Raw genomic sequence first — 12271 nt, forward strand, 5'->3', positions numbered from 1 at the left:
TGTGAAGAGGGATGAACAGACCAGGGCAGAGAGTGCAACAGATATAAAGGTTTAGATTTAGATGCTAACACTCTAAGTGTATGCTTTGACTAATTAACTAGGTTTGAAAAGATTTGTCTTATGCATTTATTTCTCTTTATGGGAGATTGTTGCCAATTATTAATTATTTATTAGCCTTGTAAAATACACTCTTGAATTATATTTTCCTGAACTCTCTAAAGAATTTCGGACTGACATTTGATGCCTCATTTGCTTCCTTTATGGAATGCTTTGTAATGCAAACTATAATATGTTCTGTATTAATTCTATTTTTCCTATTTTCAATTATGTAACCTGATTGAATATTTGACTAATGAATAAAGGGTCAGAGAAACGTAACTTTTAACTAGAAATAAAAACCCTTTAAAAATACTCACAACTCTCTTTATTTGCATAAATATTATTTGTATTTCGATTTTTCATGTTTATGTAAAGTTTCCTGAAGGTAATACATGGTGTCAAGGGTCCAACACCTTTTCAGCTGTAAATTTGAAGTATATGAGGTTTTGCATTGAGAAATTACTGTGAAATTACCTCTGGATCAGCATCTTGGAGGTCTATCAATAACGGCTGTCAGCCATTATCATTGGTGAGGTACTCACAACAGAATAAAGATGGATTGTCTTCAGCCGTGGTCGGCAGTGGGAGTAGCTGTCAGGCGGTGACTGGAGGAGGGGGGGGGGAAGTAAACTATGGATTTTGGAGGTTTACAGGTAAGTAAACATAAATAAATAAAACGAATTTTGTTGCGTGCACTGCATCGCATTTGGGGATGCAGTGCGCGCAAGAAAATTTGTTTTATTTATTTATATGTTTACTTACCTGTAAACCTCCCTAATCCATAGTTTACTACCCCCCCACCCTGCCCCGCCCCTCGTCACCACCCGGCAGCTACTTCCACTACCGACCGTGGCTGCTTGTCTTATCTGTAGTCTTCAGACTTCTTTGGATTAGGTGAGCATTTTTGATGGATACATTAGCGCTCCTTTCTGTGCTTACTCAAACTTACTCTTTTTATGCTACTGCTGTGGCCATCGCTTGGGCTGTGGTCAGCTGTTTTCTAGTCCTGCTAGTCGCCTTCAGATATACCTCACTTTCTCTAGAGGCTCGTCATAGCCATTTGTCTTTGGATATCCTAAACTTAGCCTACAGGTGCTTCAGTTAAAATGACAGCTGCCATAATGTCTGAATATAAGAGCCATATCTCATCCACTTTACACAACAAATAATTACGACCTAATGCAGCAGGGGTTCTTTTGCCTCATCAAAAGTTGCAAAGTTGATTTATTGCACTGATCGAACTTTCATATATTCTAAAATAAAATGGATAATACAACACGTTGAGTATATGCATTTTGATTAAGTATAAAAAAAACTGAAAATTCACCTAAAATATTAATACATTAAATACCTGCATTTTTCAGCTAACACTAAAATACGCCTACAACATTAATACAGTAATCCTAACAATTAACACAATGACAAAATAAGGAAAACAATACTATCATTTACTCTTTTAATGACCCTGTGATTACAAAATGATTTCATTTTAATACAATGTGGTTCTTTCTTTTCAACGACAGCTGCAATAGTTTACCTACACTGGCTATTCTAGTCTTCCTACTACGTTTACAACAAAACATGTAACACTGCTTTCCAATAAATTTAATCAGGGTGCACTCAGCTGGGCTTTACAATGGTTAGCAATACTCACATGATGAGTAACAATAAAAAAACAACCAATACATTACAAGATAATTATGATGAATTACAGTACACAAATCAAAATTAACTCTTGAGATCTGTATACGTGTTTTAAATGTACCAAATTTATTAATAGTGTTATGTAAATAAATCATTTTACAAGAGGTGCATTTTATTAACTGCTCAATGCCACATCATATGCACAAAAAACAACTTGGGGTAAGGTAATACTACATAATATTCAATGATTCACTGCTGTAAACTGCAGGACAAATGCAATAAATCAGTTTAAATAAAATAAACACATTTCCCTTTATTAACACCTGCTTCAAGGAGGCACTATTTTTGTTTACATAAGCCATGGTCTGATTATCTTAGTAGATTGGGCTTCACATTCAAACCTGTGTGTATTTGCCCTGATCCACCCGAGTAACATCCCAGTGAAGCCATTGCGATCCATAGCAGCACAAAGATGTTTTTGTGCTAGGAAATGGATACCTTTCTTGCACAAAACACCTTTAAGGCTGAATAGTAAATACCCTTGCAAAACGTTGAGTCATTTCATTTTACACTGGTGCAAAACATTGGTTAATATGGTCCACTGTATCCTAATCAAACAATACTAATGACTACTGCAAGCTTGAATACCTCTTAGGCTTTCAATAATTTAATGTTGCAATATCGGGTGGCTCTGTGTGTATCAACTTAAGGAAGATGAAGTGAGTTGGCTCTGCTGAAAATACAGTCATATTACATATTTGTTTTAGAACATAGTGATGATTCATCACTTGCTGAACCACATCTATCATCAAAGTTAACATTTGCTGTAAGGTTTTGGAGAGATATAGAAGTTAATATATTTGAGAAAATAGGTAAGTAATTATTTCTAGAAGAGACAACTGGATACTCTGTTAAAATGGGCGTATAAGAGTTGTTTGAGACAAACTCTTCTGGTGGTTTGGGAACTCTTCTAGTGATATGGTAGTGGACTCAGGTATGCATCTATGTATAACTATATTATGGTAACAAGGCGCCAAGAAGGGACACAAAGGAATCAACGTCAAAAATCATGAAATCCTCCATTTATACAAAAGTTCATCCGTAGGCATCAACGGGGAAATCTGATCTTTTCAAACTTTCAGTTTGCAGTACAACAGATGGTATAGTGACTGAAAATGAGGTTCAGTAAGAGTTGTTCAGGAGTTGGCCTTGCCCAATCCAGAATGGTGTTTATTTTACTCTTGTAAGTCTTTATCTAGTCTGTTTCAGCATTACCGATGAATTTTGATCCATGTCTTAGTACCATGAAAATGAGGTGTAATAACCCCACTGCTTCCACCAAGGTGCCTACTGCGACTCAGAATTGTCAGGAGTTATTGGAATATCCAAAGGGCATGGTTTTCCAGCAGTGTTTTTTTGGATTGCAGATAAGATTAGATTATAAAAATATAAATTAATATAAAAATAAAGTTGTCATTCCTCTATTGTTTAAGCGGAGCACAATTTATGAGGCACCAATGTACTGCTCGGTTCCAGTGTTCTCAGGTAATCACCTGCTGCTGATGATTTTACATTGGTAGTTGCAAGCTTGTCTTTGTCGTTAGATGAGAAATTGCTGTTCCACCATTGTCTGCTTAGAGAGGTTAGTCCTGGCAATCGTGCTGCATAGTATTACTACAATCTAAGGAAAATCCGCAAATAAAGAAAAAGTAGCATAAGTTATAGAACTTCATGCAAGAAAACCACTTTCGTTATTTACTGAAAATATTTATTTGCTATTTAACATGCAATGGAGAACGGAATGACCAGGAAAAACGAAGTTCAAATAGTAGAGAAAAATTTATTGTTTATACATAGAAAAATAAAGATTATTTGGTGAACACATTCCACTGGTTGTTATTTAAACATGTCTTGACTAGTTGTCCTTGCTAGGGGTTTCACTAAAAGTATCCACTCCCAGTCAAACTAAGTGACCACCTTTTCACTGATGGGACTGGTGGGCCTTTTTAATTGAAATTCAACATAAACATCTAACTTACAGGGAACAAATGCAATAAACATGTAATTCCACAGCCTTCATTTGCAGGTCAAATATAGGAAGACTGACTAGAGTGGCAAATACAGGGAATGCTTTAGAAATAGGGTACAATGGATTTCTTTGAGCAACTTTGCATTTATGCCACTGCCACGCGCAAAGTGGTACAGTGCGCATATCAGAAGATGTGCTGGAACTAACCTGCTCCTGCACTGGGAACAGTGCATATATAAAAGATGAACCAGCTGTTTGTAACTACCGGTCGGTTTTTCAAAGGGATGCAGAGTATCTGCAGGTGTGTATAGTGAGTCACTGCACCCACCTCAAGAGGGATGCCTGGGGGGTAGTACATGGCAATCACTTTGAAGGGGCTCTCTTGGGGGGTGCACTAACTGTATGTCACCTATGTGGCACACAGTCAGTCCATCTCTAACAGTTTATTTGCCTCTGCACGGACACAGAGGCGAAGTCTTACCTCAATTGGGTGGGACCACCCCTCCTTGCACATGAGGGAATGCTCTCTTGGGATCACTTCAGTGCTAAATATGCACCCGTGATCCATATTGCAGAAGGGATCATGCAAGCATCAGTGGCCCCTTCTGTAATATCAAGGTGTTTTGTGGGCACAAGTAGCTGATGCGCACACATGCCCTTTGCATTCCCCCCCGTAACTTTATATAATACAGCAATGGTAACTGGTTGCATTCCAATAGTTTGAAATTAGTGAATCTGGAAAAGGGGGGTTCCTTCAAAGACTCTATCTGGGAAATGAGAAACTGTGCTTTGGTGGCCCATTAGTGCTTGGTAATGATGCTGCTTTGGTAAAACAAACCTCTGTCTTTTATACATGAAGTAGCTGTAGCAGATGAATTGGTGCACGTGCCCTCACTCAGCTGATGTAAACTTGTGATTGGGTGTGGTACTTGCTTCAGCCATGCTAGGAGCTGGCCACTTAAAGGTTCTTTGTTGTTGATCTTGGACCTGCGCACTTTTCAAAGCTGGTGTTTGTTTACTATGCCCCTATTTATGGAGGCAGTGATAAAATAGGCAACTCTTAAATGAAACGAAGTTGCAAAGTTATTTCACCATCATAATGGATCATAAGGTGGTTACGGCTTTCTGTCCTGCAATCACCAAGAGGCTTAACAGTGAAAATAAGCTGAACAAATGTACACTAACATTGTATCCCTCTTCCAACTGGTGCATTGTGTACAGATGTTGGCTAAGCATCCTAACCCACTCACTAGTGGCACTGTCAGGCTTGAAATCATTAGAATCTTAAATAATGAGTATATCGTATTACTACTTCAGTCTACTTTTTTTGATAAGGAGATATAGGCAATCTCTGATTGAAATAACATCACCATGATCATTTCTTGATTTGTCAAACGTTCTCTTTTTTGTAAGCTCACCAAAAATGATGAAAGCATGACAGAACTGACAGATAGGACAAGTCTGGGCTTAACACATAGAAGCCACTTTAGAAAAAAATTCTGAACAGCCAAGGGGTTACGTAGAGAATGGACAACACAATGGTAAAGATTGTAAGACCAAATGTTGATCATGTTGCAGATTACTGATTTGCCTATATTTCAGCTACTTCAATGTGCATGGATTCCTGAGGGTAGCGAGAATGGAGAATGGTATTGAAATAAAACAGAGAGAGAGAGAAAGAGAGGGGGGGTTGGAGTGTCAGAGAATATAGGATGACTGGGCTACAATAGGGGAACAAAGGAAGGAATTAAAGCTCTGATTAAAGAGAGAGGTTTAAAAGTAAAGACGCGGTGAGTAAGTGGCTACAGCATAACGGAATCTGGAAAATTAGAACAATAAATATTAAAAGAGTGGGAGGCACAGGGTGTGGTGAAACAAATCATAGATGCAGGGAGGGCACACATCAGTTGAAGTTGAATTAAAGATGGGGATGAAGGACTATTGGGGGAAGGTGTTAGTCTAGAGCGATGGAGAGAATACAAAATAGAAAATCTTCATATTCACTTTTCTTCATTTTATTTCCTTAATAATAGTTTCTTCATTTCCTCATCGTGCTGCTACTAGGGACAATGGAATGGTGCCTAAACTTGAGAAATAGGCAACGCAGTGAAACAACTCACCATTTTCCATGCTTAAGAAAGGGGAGCAAGTACAGGCTCTCATTCTACAGACCGAGAACACACCTGTTTTTCCAACCACAGGTACCATTTTTTGCTCTTTCATCCAACAACTCGGAATCGCCAAAAAAGTTGTATTAATACATACAATGATGGATTCCTAAAGCGTCTGAGCAAAAAGATCTTTGCAAAATATCAGCTCTTACCTTTTGAATAATATAAGTTATTATGGCAGCCAGCACAAAATTTGTAGCCCCCAAATCGATGACGCTAAAGAGCAAGGTGTCAAACAGGAGCAGCACCAACTCATTACCATAAAAAAGAATCTTGCTGAAGTTGGCACTGTCATCTTGAGGAGGAAAGAAAGGTAAATAAGTGCAATTACTGTTCTGTTGGCAAATGCATCAATCAACTAACAAACTGTAAGGCATACAATTCACTGCTGTAGGTATAAAACGCCTGATCTTCACTCACTGTCCATGCCATGATTTGTTGTGAACCCATGGCAGAGATCCACTCTCACCTATGATGATCACTTAAACATAATGTATGAAATCCAGGAGGTGGGTCCATTACATTATTGTTACACTTAATAAGTGATAACGAAAAGATTACTTACTAGTAGTAGCAATTTTGCAGCTTGATGAATTTCTGGATTCACATGCTGTGCATTGCTCCATCATCTAGTGGTTGAGTCCAGAAAGTCTCCTTGAAGTCTTTTTTTATTTTTTTTATTTTTGTGGGCATCATCATCCATATGGGTTTCCACCCCTCCTCGTGTCTTGTCAGACGTATGCCCTGGGAATCCTTTAATGCAGTCACCATCTTCAGATTCTTTTTTCTTCCTCTTGTTAGTATTTACTTCGGTTGAGATTGTAAATACACCTCCACTGGTGGAAGTGGGTGGGTCACATGTTAATCCAGAAAATCTTTCAAGCTGCAAAACTACTCCTACCAGTAAGTAACCATTTCATTTTGCAGTGGGAATCTTTTCTGGGTTTACATACTGTGCATAGATTGTATAGCATGTTTTGTTCCTGTGGGTTAGTTGGGTTGTTTGGAGTGTGGGTTTGCTAACAATGTTTCAGTACTGTTTGTCCCACTTCTACTTTCCTGTTGATCTGAATGTCCATGCAGTATTGTTTTGTCAAGTTATGTACTAATGACCATATGACAGCTGTGCAAATGTCCTCCAATTCAATGCTGCTAAAGAAGGCAAGTTTTAACGTGGCATGGAGCTGGATGCCTAAGTGCCGAGCTCCAATCCAGTGGGCTGAATATTCTACCCCCCTCCTAAAGTCCTCCGACCCCCACCAGATAGGGGCCCAGGGACTTTGGGCCTATCATGCTACAGTGACTGCTTGGGGAGGAGGCCCGGAGGGCAGCTGCAAGCTGTGGAGGTGTGTGCGACTAAGGCAAAAGGAATGTCTACCATCTTGATGACCCACGCTGAGCCCAGGAGGGCCCACCGTGCGAAGATTGGGAGGGGGCAGCAGGTGCATCATGGAAGAGGGGCACAGTCGCACACCTCTCTGAAAGGAGCGAACACCATTTTGCCAGCACAAGCCTAAAAGGGATGTGCAGCCTTCTTCATGCAGTTGCCTTGAGGGGTGCATGACCCCACTCCTCTCTCCCCCACTTTGAGTAGTGAGAGGAGCGGCAACATATTGACTAACAGCACTGAGCGGGGGGAGTTGGGGGCTGTGTGACAAATGCAGACAGGCCCGGTGGAGGTATATCAGATGCCTCTTGCGGAGGGGCACTGTTCCACGTCTCTCTCCCCCCTTATATTTCAACAAAATCCTGAAAGGAGCCACCCACATTGCCCTGTGAAGGTGATATCCACCCCCCAGGGGAGAGGAGGAGCGGTGAAGCTCTTGCTGCCAGTGCATAGGAGCCAGAGGAGTGATTTGAGTCAATAGGAGAGCCTGGATTCACGCCGACAGGGAGTGCCTACAGACGTCCTGCATCCGGCATTGAATGTGAGCAGTGACTACAGCCCCAGAGGCTCTATCCCATGGATGGGGGAGGTCCGCCACCATTGGAACACTATGGGGTGCTGACATAATGCAGTGGAAGCCAAGGAGAGAATGTCACCTCCCTGAAGGCAGCACTGAAGACACTGGAACGGGTGGCGGAGGGTGCACATGCCCAGGGTACAGCGATGGGGGACGCCTGGTCAGCAAGGTAGAGTGGTCCCCCAAAGTGATGATTGGTAGAACTCATCAGTGATAGCCTTTGGTGCAAACAGTGGATCCTGTGGAGGTGTAGTGAGGGACCATCACCATGATTTGGCTGAGACCACCCCTGGACAAAGACTGCCCCAACTCCCCCCAGTCATGAACGGAAAACTGTTGACACACACTGCCACTATCCTCATAACAATAAAGGACACGAAAACTGCCTTGGAGTCTAAAATTGATACCATGGACAGGAAATAAATCTTCTCAGGGCAGATCACGCAAAAATGGTGGATAGGGTGTCTGCAGAGTCCATGCTGGCACAGAACAGGTGTAAGATGTGGAGGGCTGGTTTTGCTGCCATAATGTCCGGTTTGCTGGACTATTGGAGAGGGTAGAGGGCCCCAGTGCGGGGCTCTTTCCGGAAGAGTGACTTTCATGGATGGCCCTGGAAAGCAAAAACCTCAAAATGGTTAACAGTGGAGAGGAACCACAGGGTGCCGGGGAGGCCGCTGATCCCAGGAGAAACACCATGGTGGCTAAGCTGCTAAATTTCTGAAATCGGGAAGCCATATTGCACGTGGCCTGTTCCCATGGCCCACGGACAGTGGAGGATATGACTGTCCATATCTACTCGGACTATACCACAACTGTACAACTTTAAAGGAAGCCTTTCATGCAGTTAAGCAACACATAGGATATTAGAACTCCTCCAGCCCTTCTTCCCGGCAAAGTCTGTATTGGCTTTAGATGCCAACACAGCACAGAGCCAGCTCTGATTACAGTCAGTGAATGTCAGAACAACTTTAGATAAGGGAGGGAATGCTGCCCTAATTTTGGTAGATCTTTCGGCAGCGTTCGAGACTGTTATCCATGAAATCCTTATCAGTGGTCTGTTTGAGATTGGAGTCAGAGGTAGCACCCTTAAGCTTCTCAGATTCTTTATCACAGACAGTTCATGAAATGTAACAGTGACAGGTGTACATCTTTTACTCTACCCTGTGGGGTACTACAGGGTTCGGCATTGAGTCCCACTCTTTTTAATCTGTACGTTACTCCTTTGTTATGTTATGCTATATGTGCTTCTATTGAGCTCAGCTGCCCAAGCATAGGGGCGTCCCAGCGCTTTCACTCACACAGACCAATCCTGAGAACCAAAAAAACAGGGGACAGATACGAGCTGATAACAGAGCTATTTTGGTGGAAAAAGATAGGTTTTAATCGCTCTCCTGAAGTCCAACAGGCCATCCATGCCTCGGATCTCAGGTGGCAGAGAATTCCATAACTTTGCCGCTAAATAGCAGAAAGAGCGACCCCCAGCTCTAGAGCGCTTTACGCGAGGGACAGTAACTAAATGCTGCCCAAAGGAGCGCAACGCACAAGATGGAACATAGGGAGTCAGACTGTTACAAAGCAGGCTGGGTGAAGCAAATTTTAGTATCCTAAATGAAAGACACAGAGTTTTAAACTTAATGCGCTCTGCCATAGGTAATCAATGAAGTTTCCGGATAGTCTTGGAGATAGAGCAACACCAAGGAAGCCCTAACAAAACTCTGGCCGCCACATTTTGAGTGCGTTGAAGTCGAGCAATCTCGGCTTGATTGGCGCCTAAGAACAGGGAGCTAGCATAGTCCAGTCGTGATAAAATCATTGACTGGACAATCAACGGACGTGTTGCGGGCTCAAAGAACTTTAGAAGAGGTCTGAGCACTCGTATTAAACCAAAACATGTGTTGGAAACCTTTTTTGTATGCGACCGAAAACTAAGGGAAGAATCCATCCACACCCCTAAGTTCTTCACCTCAAACTTAGGCTCAGGAGTCTTACCCAATGCCCTAAGCCACCAATGTTCACCCCACAGACTAGCAGTCTTACCAGCTATCAGAACCACAGTTTTGCTAGTGTTTAATTGTAAGTAATTGGAAGTCATCCATTCGGACACCGCCGTCAGACCATCTCTAAATTTAGAGGCATGCATAGTAGATCCTTCTGTCAGTGCCACCACCAGTTGCGTGTCATCCGCATAAGAGACAATGGAAAGATTCCACTACTTGGCGACCGCAGCAAGTGGATGAACATATAGATTGAACAGAGTGGGGCTCAGGGCAGAGCCCTGAGGTACCCCTTGTTCAATAGAGTGTGACTCAGATAGAAAGGGTGGGGCAGTAACCCGAAAGGATCTCCTAGACAAAAAAGAACGAAACCATTCCAGAGCCATACCCATTATACCTGCCTCCTCCAGACGTTGTATCAAAATGCCATGTGAGACAGTGTCAAATGCAGCACTGAGGTCCAATAGGCTCAGTGCCGCCGTCTGACCAGCATCCAGAATGGTACGCAGATGCTCAGTCATGGCCAGGAGGGCAGTTTCGGTACTGTGTCCGGACCGGAAACTGTTTTGAGACCTATCCAGAATGTTATTGGAATGCAGAAAGTTGGTTAATATGGTGTTAACATGGGATTCCGCCACTTTCGCCACCCAAGAAAGGAGAGATATGTGCCTGAAGATTTTAGGCTTAGCCTGATCCAGTGTAGGCTTCTTAAGGATGGGGACACCCAAGCCTGATTCCACCGAGTGGGCACCACCGCAGAGGAAAAAGACAAGTTGATAATCTGACAGAGTGGGGCTGAAAACAATGAGACTCTTTAAAAAGAGCGGGCTTTACAGGGTCAGCTGAAGAACCAGATTTAATTTTCGTGCTTAGCCACCAAGCTCTTCATGAGCAATCTCAGGAATAACCATAAGACTAGAGCTAGAGCTCTGGCCTGACCTTAAAGTAATCAGACCAGAGGAAGAAGTCCTAGGTGAAAAGGACTTGTATATAGCCTGAACCTTTTCAACAAAAAAGGAGGCCACTACTTCACACTGCGATTCTGAGGTAATTACAGGCTCAGAGTTCTTTCTAACGCTAAGGTCTTTTAAAATCTTAAAAATACATTTGGCAGGGTTAGAGCTGAGATTAATCTCATCAGTATAATAAGCTGCCCGAGCTTTACAGACAGCTCTGTGATATATAGTTTAAGCTCAGCCAGATATTGTTTTTTTAAATCCAGGATCATTCTCTTTCCTCCAAGCATGTTCTGTTTTTTTACATGCCTTCCTTAACATGGACAACAAAACGTTATACCATGGACTGGACTCATGGGTACGACTCTTACACCAACGTGCCGGAAACGGAGAGTCCAATGCCCGGGTAATCCAGTCACAAAACGTGTCATAGCCTAATTCAACATTAAAAAAGACTAAGAGGGTCGGCAATAAGGAGGGCATGAAAATCCTCAAGTCTCAATTTACGCCATGGGCGATTAAAAATGGATCGAGGAGCAGCTTTGTCACAGTGCTTGGATGTCAAAAAAGACATTTCTAGCAAAAAATGGTCAGACCAGCCCACAGGGGTGGGAATCGCCACCATAGCGGAATCAATGTTAGAAAAGATTGGATCTAGCAGATGCCCACCAACATGTGTGGGACTAGGGATCAACTGGATTAGTTGAAAAGCAACAAGATCTGCCAATAGATTACCAATGATGCTGTCTTGCGTGAGCTCAAGGTGCAAATTCAAATCCCCAAAAATACTAAAATTAGCGGTACCCACCGCAAAGCGAGCCTGCCCGTTCCAATAGGGAATTGATAAAACCAGTGGCCGGACCAGGTGGTCTATACACCAAGATGCCCTGAAAGTGTCAGGTGAGGGCTAACACCGATACTAAAGCGAGCACACTTACAGCGCTCCACTTCTTCTTTACTAAAGTGGCAAGAGTAGCAAGATTTATGAATCATCGCAATGCCACCACCTCTAGTTTCCCTGTTTAGCATACAGATGGAATATTCTGCTGGCAGCACTAAGTTTGGTTCAGTCATGGTTTCCCCATTAATCCATGTCTCTGTAAGGAAAAATATGTCCGGTGTTTCATCGATAAGGTCATGAATTTCAGCATGATGTTTCACTAATGACCTTACATTAAGCTGCAAAATTTTCAGTCATCGCTGAGAGGCAGTCGTGATGTAAGATGGAGAAACAGATAGGGGAGTAAGCAGCGCAAAGGTACAACAAAGGCAGCCAATAGGTCCTGCCAAGGGATGTAAGGGAGAAGATAAACACGATTTGCTTGTGGAATTCAGAGCAATTAGATCCTCCAGAGTAAAAGTACGCACCTTAGAAGCGCCGCAGCCAGCATTTCTGGCGAGAGGCGACATACTG

At 42.4% G+C, this 12271-nt stretch overlaps 1 protein-coding gene across 4 annotated transcripts in view; it reads right to left on the reverse strand.

The window, feature by feature from the left end:
- Nucleotides 1–1290: 1290 nt before the first annotated feature.
- LOC147677997 (meckelin-like) overlaps nt 1291–12271 on the reverse strand; it is a 275453-nt gene continuing 264472 nt past the window's right edge. For 2 of the 4 annotated variants that reach the window (XR_015302475.1, XR_015302474.1), the window contains exons 27-29: nt 6096–6238; nt 2449–3424; nt 1291–2344 (exon numbers count right to left, since the gene is read on the reverse strand). Coding sequence is in view for 2 of the 4 variants with exons in the window: in XM_086945878.1 (XP_086802004.1) it covers nt 3344–3424; nt 6096–6238 (224 nt within the window). In the remaining 2 variants the exon portion in view is untranslated. Of the gene's footprint in view, nt 3425–6095; nt 6239–12271 lie in introns of all 4 variants that reach the window. The other 2 variants (XM_086945878.1, XM_086945879.1) reach the window with 2 other exon arrangements.

Source organism: Lissotriton vulgaris, chromosome 12 (genome assembly GCF_964263255.1).
Source record: "Lissotriton vulgaris chromosome 12, aLisVul1.2, whole genome shotgun sequence".
NCBI classification, from domain to species: Eukaryota; Metazoa; Chordata; class Amphibia; order Caudata; family Salamandridae; genus Lissotriton; species Lissotriton vulgaris.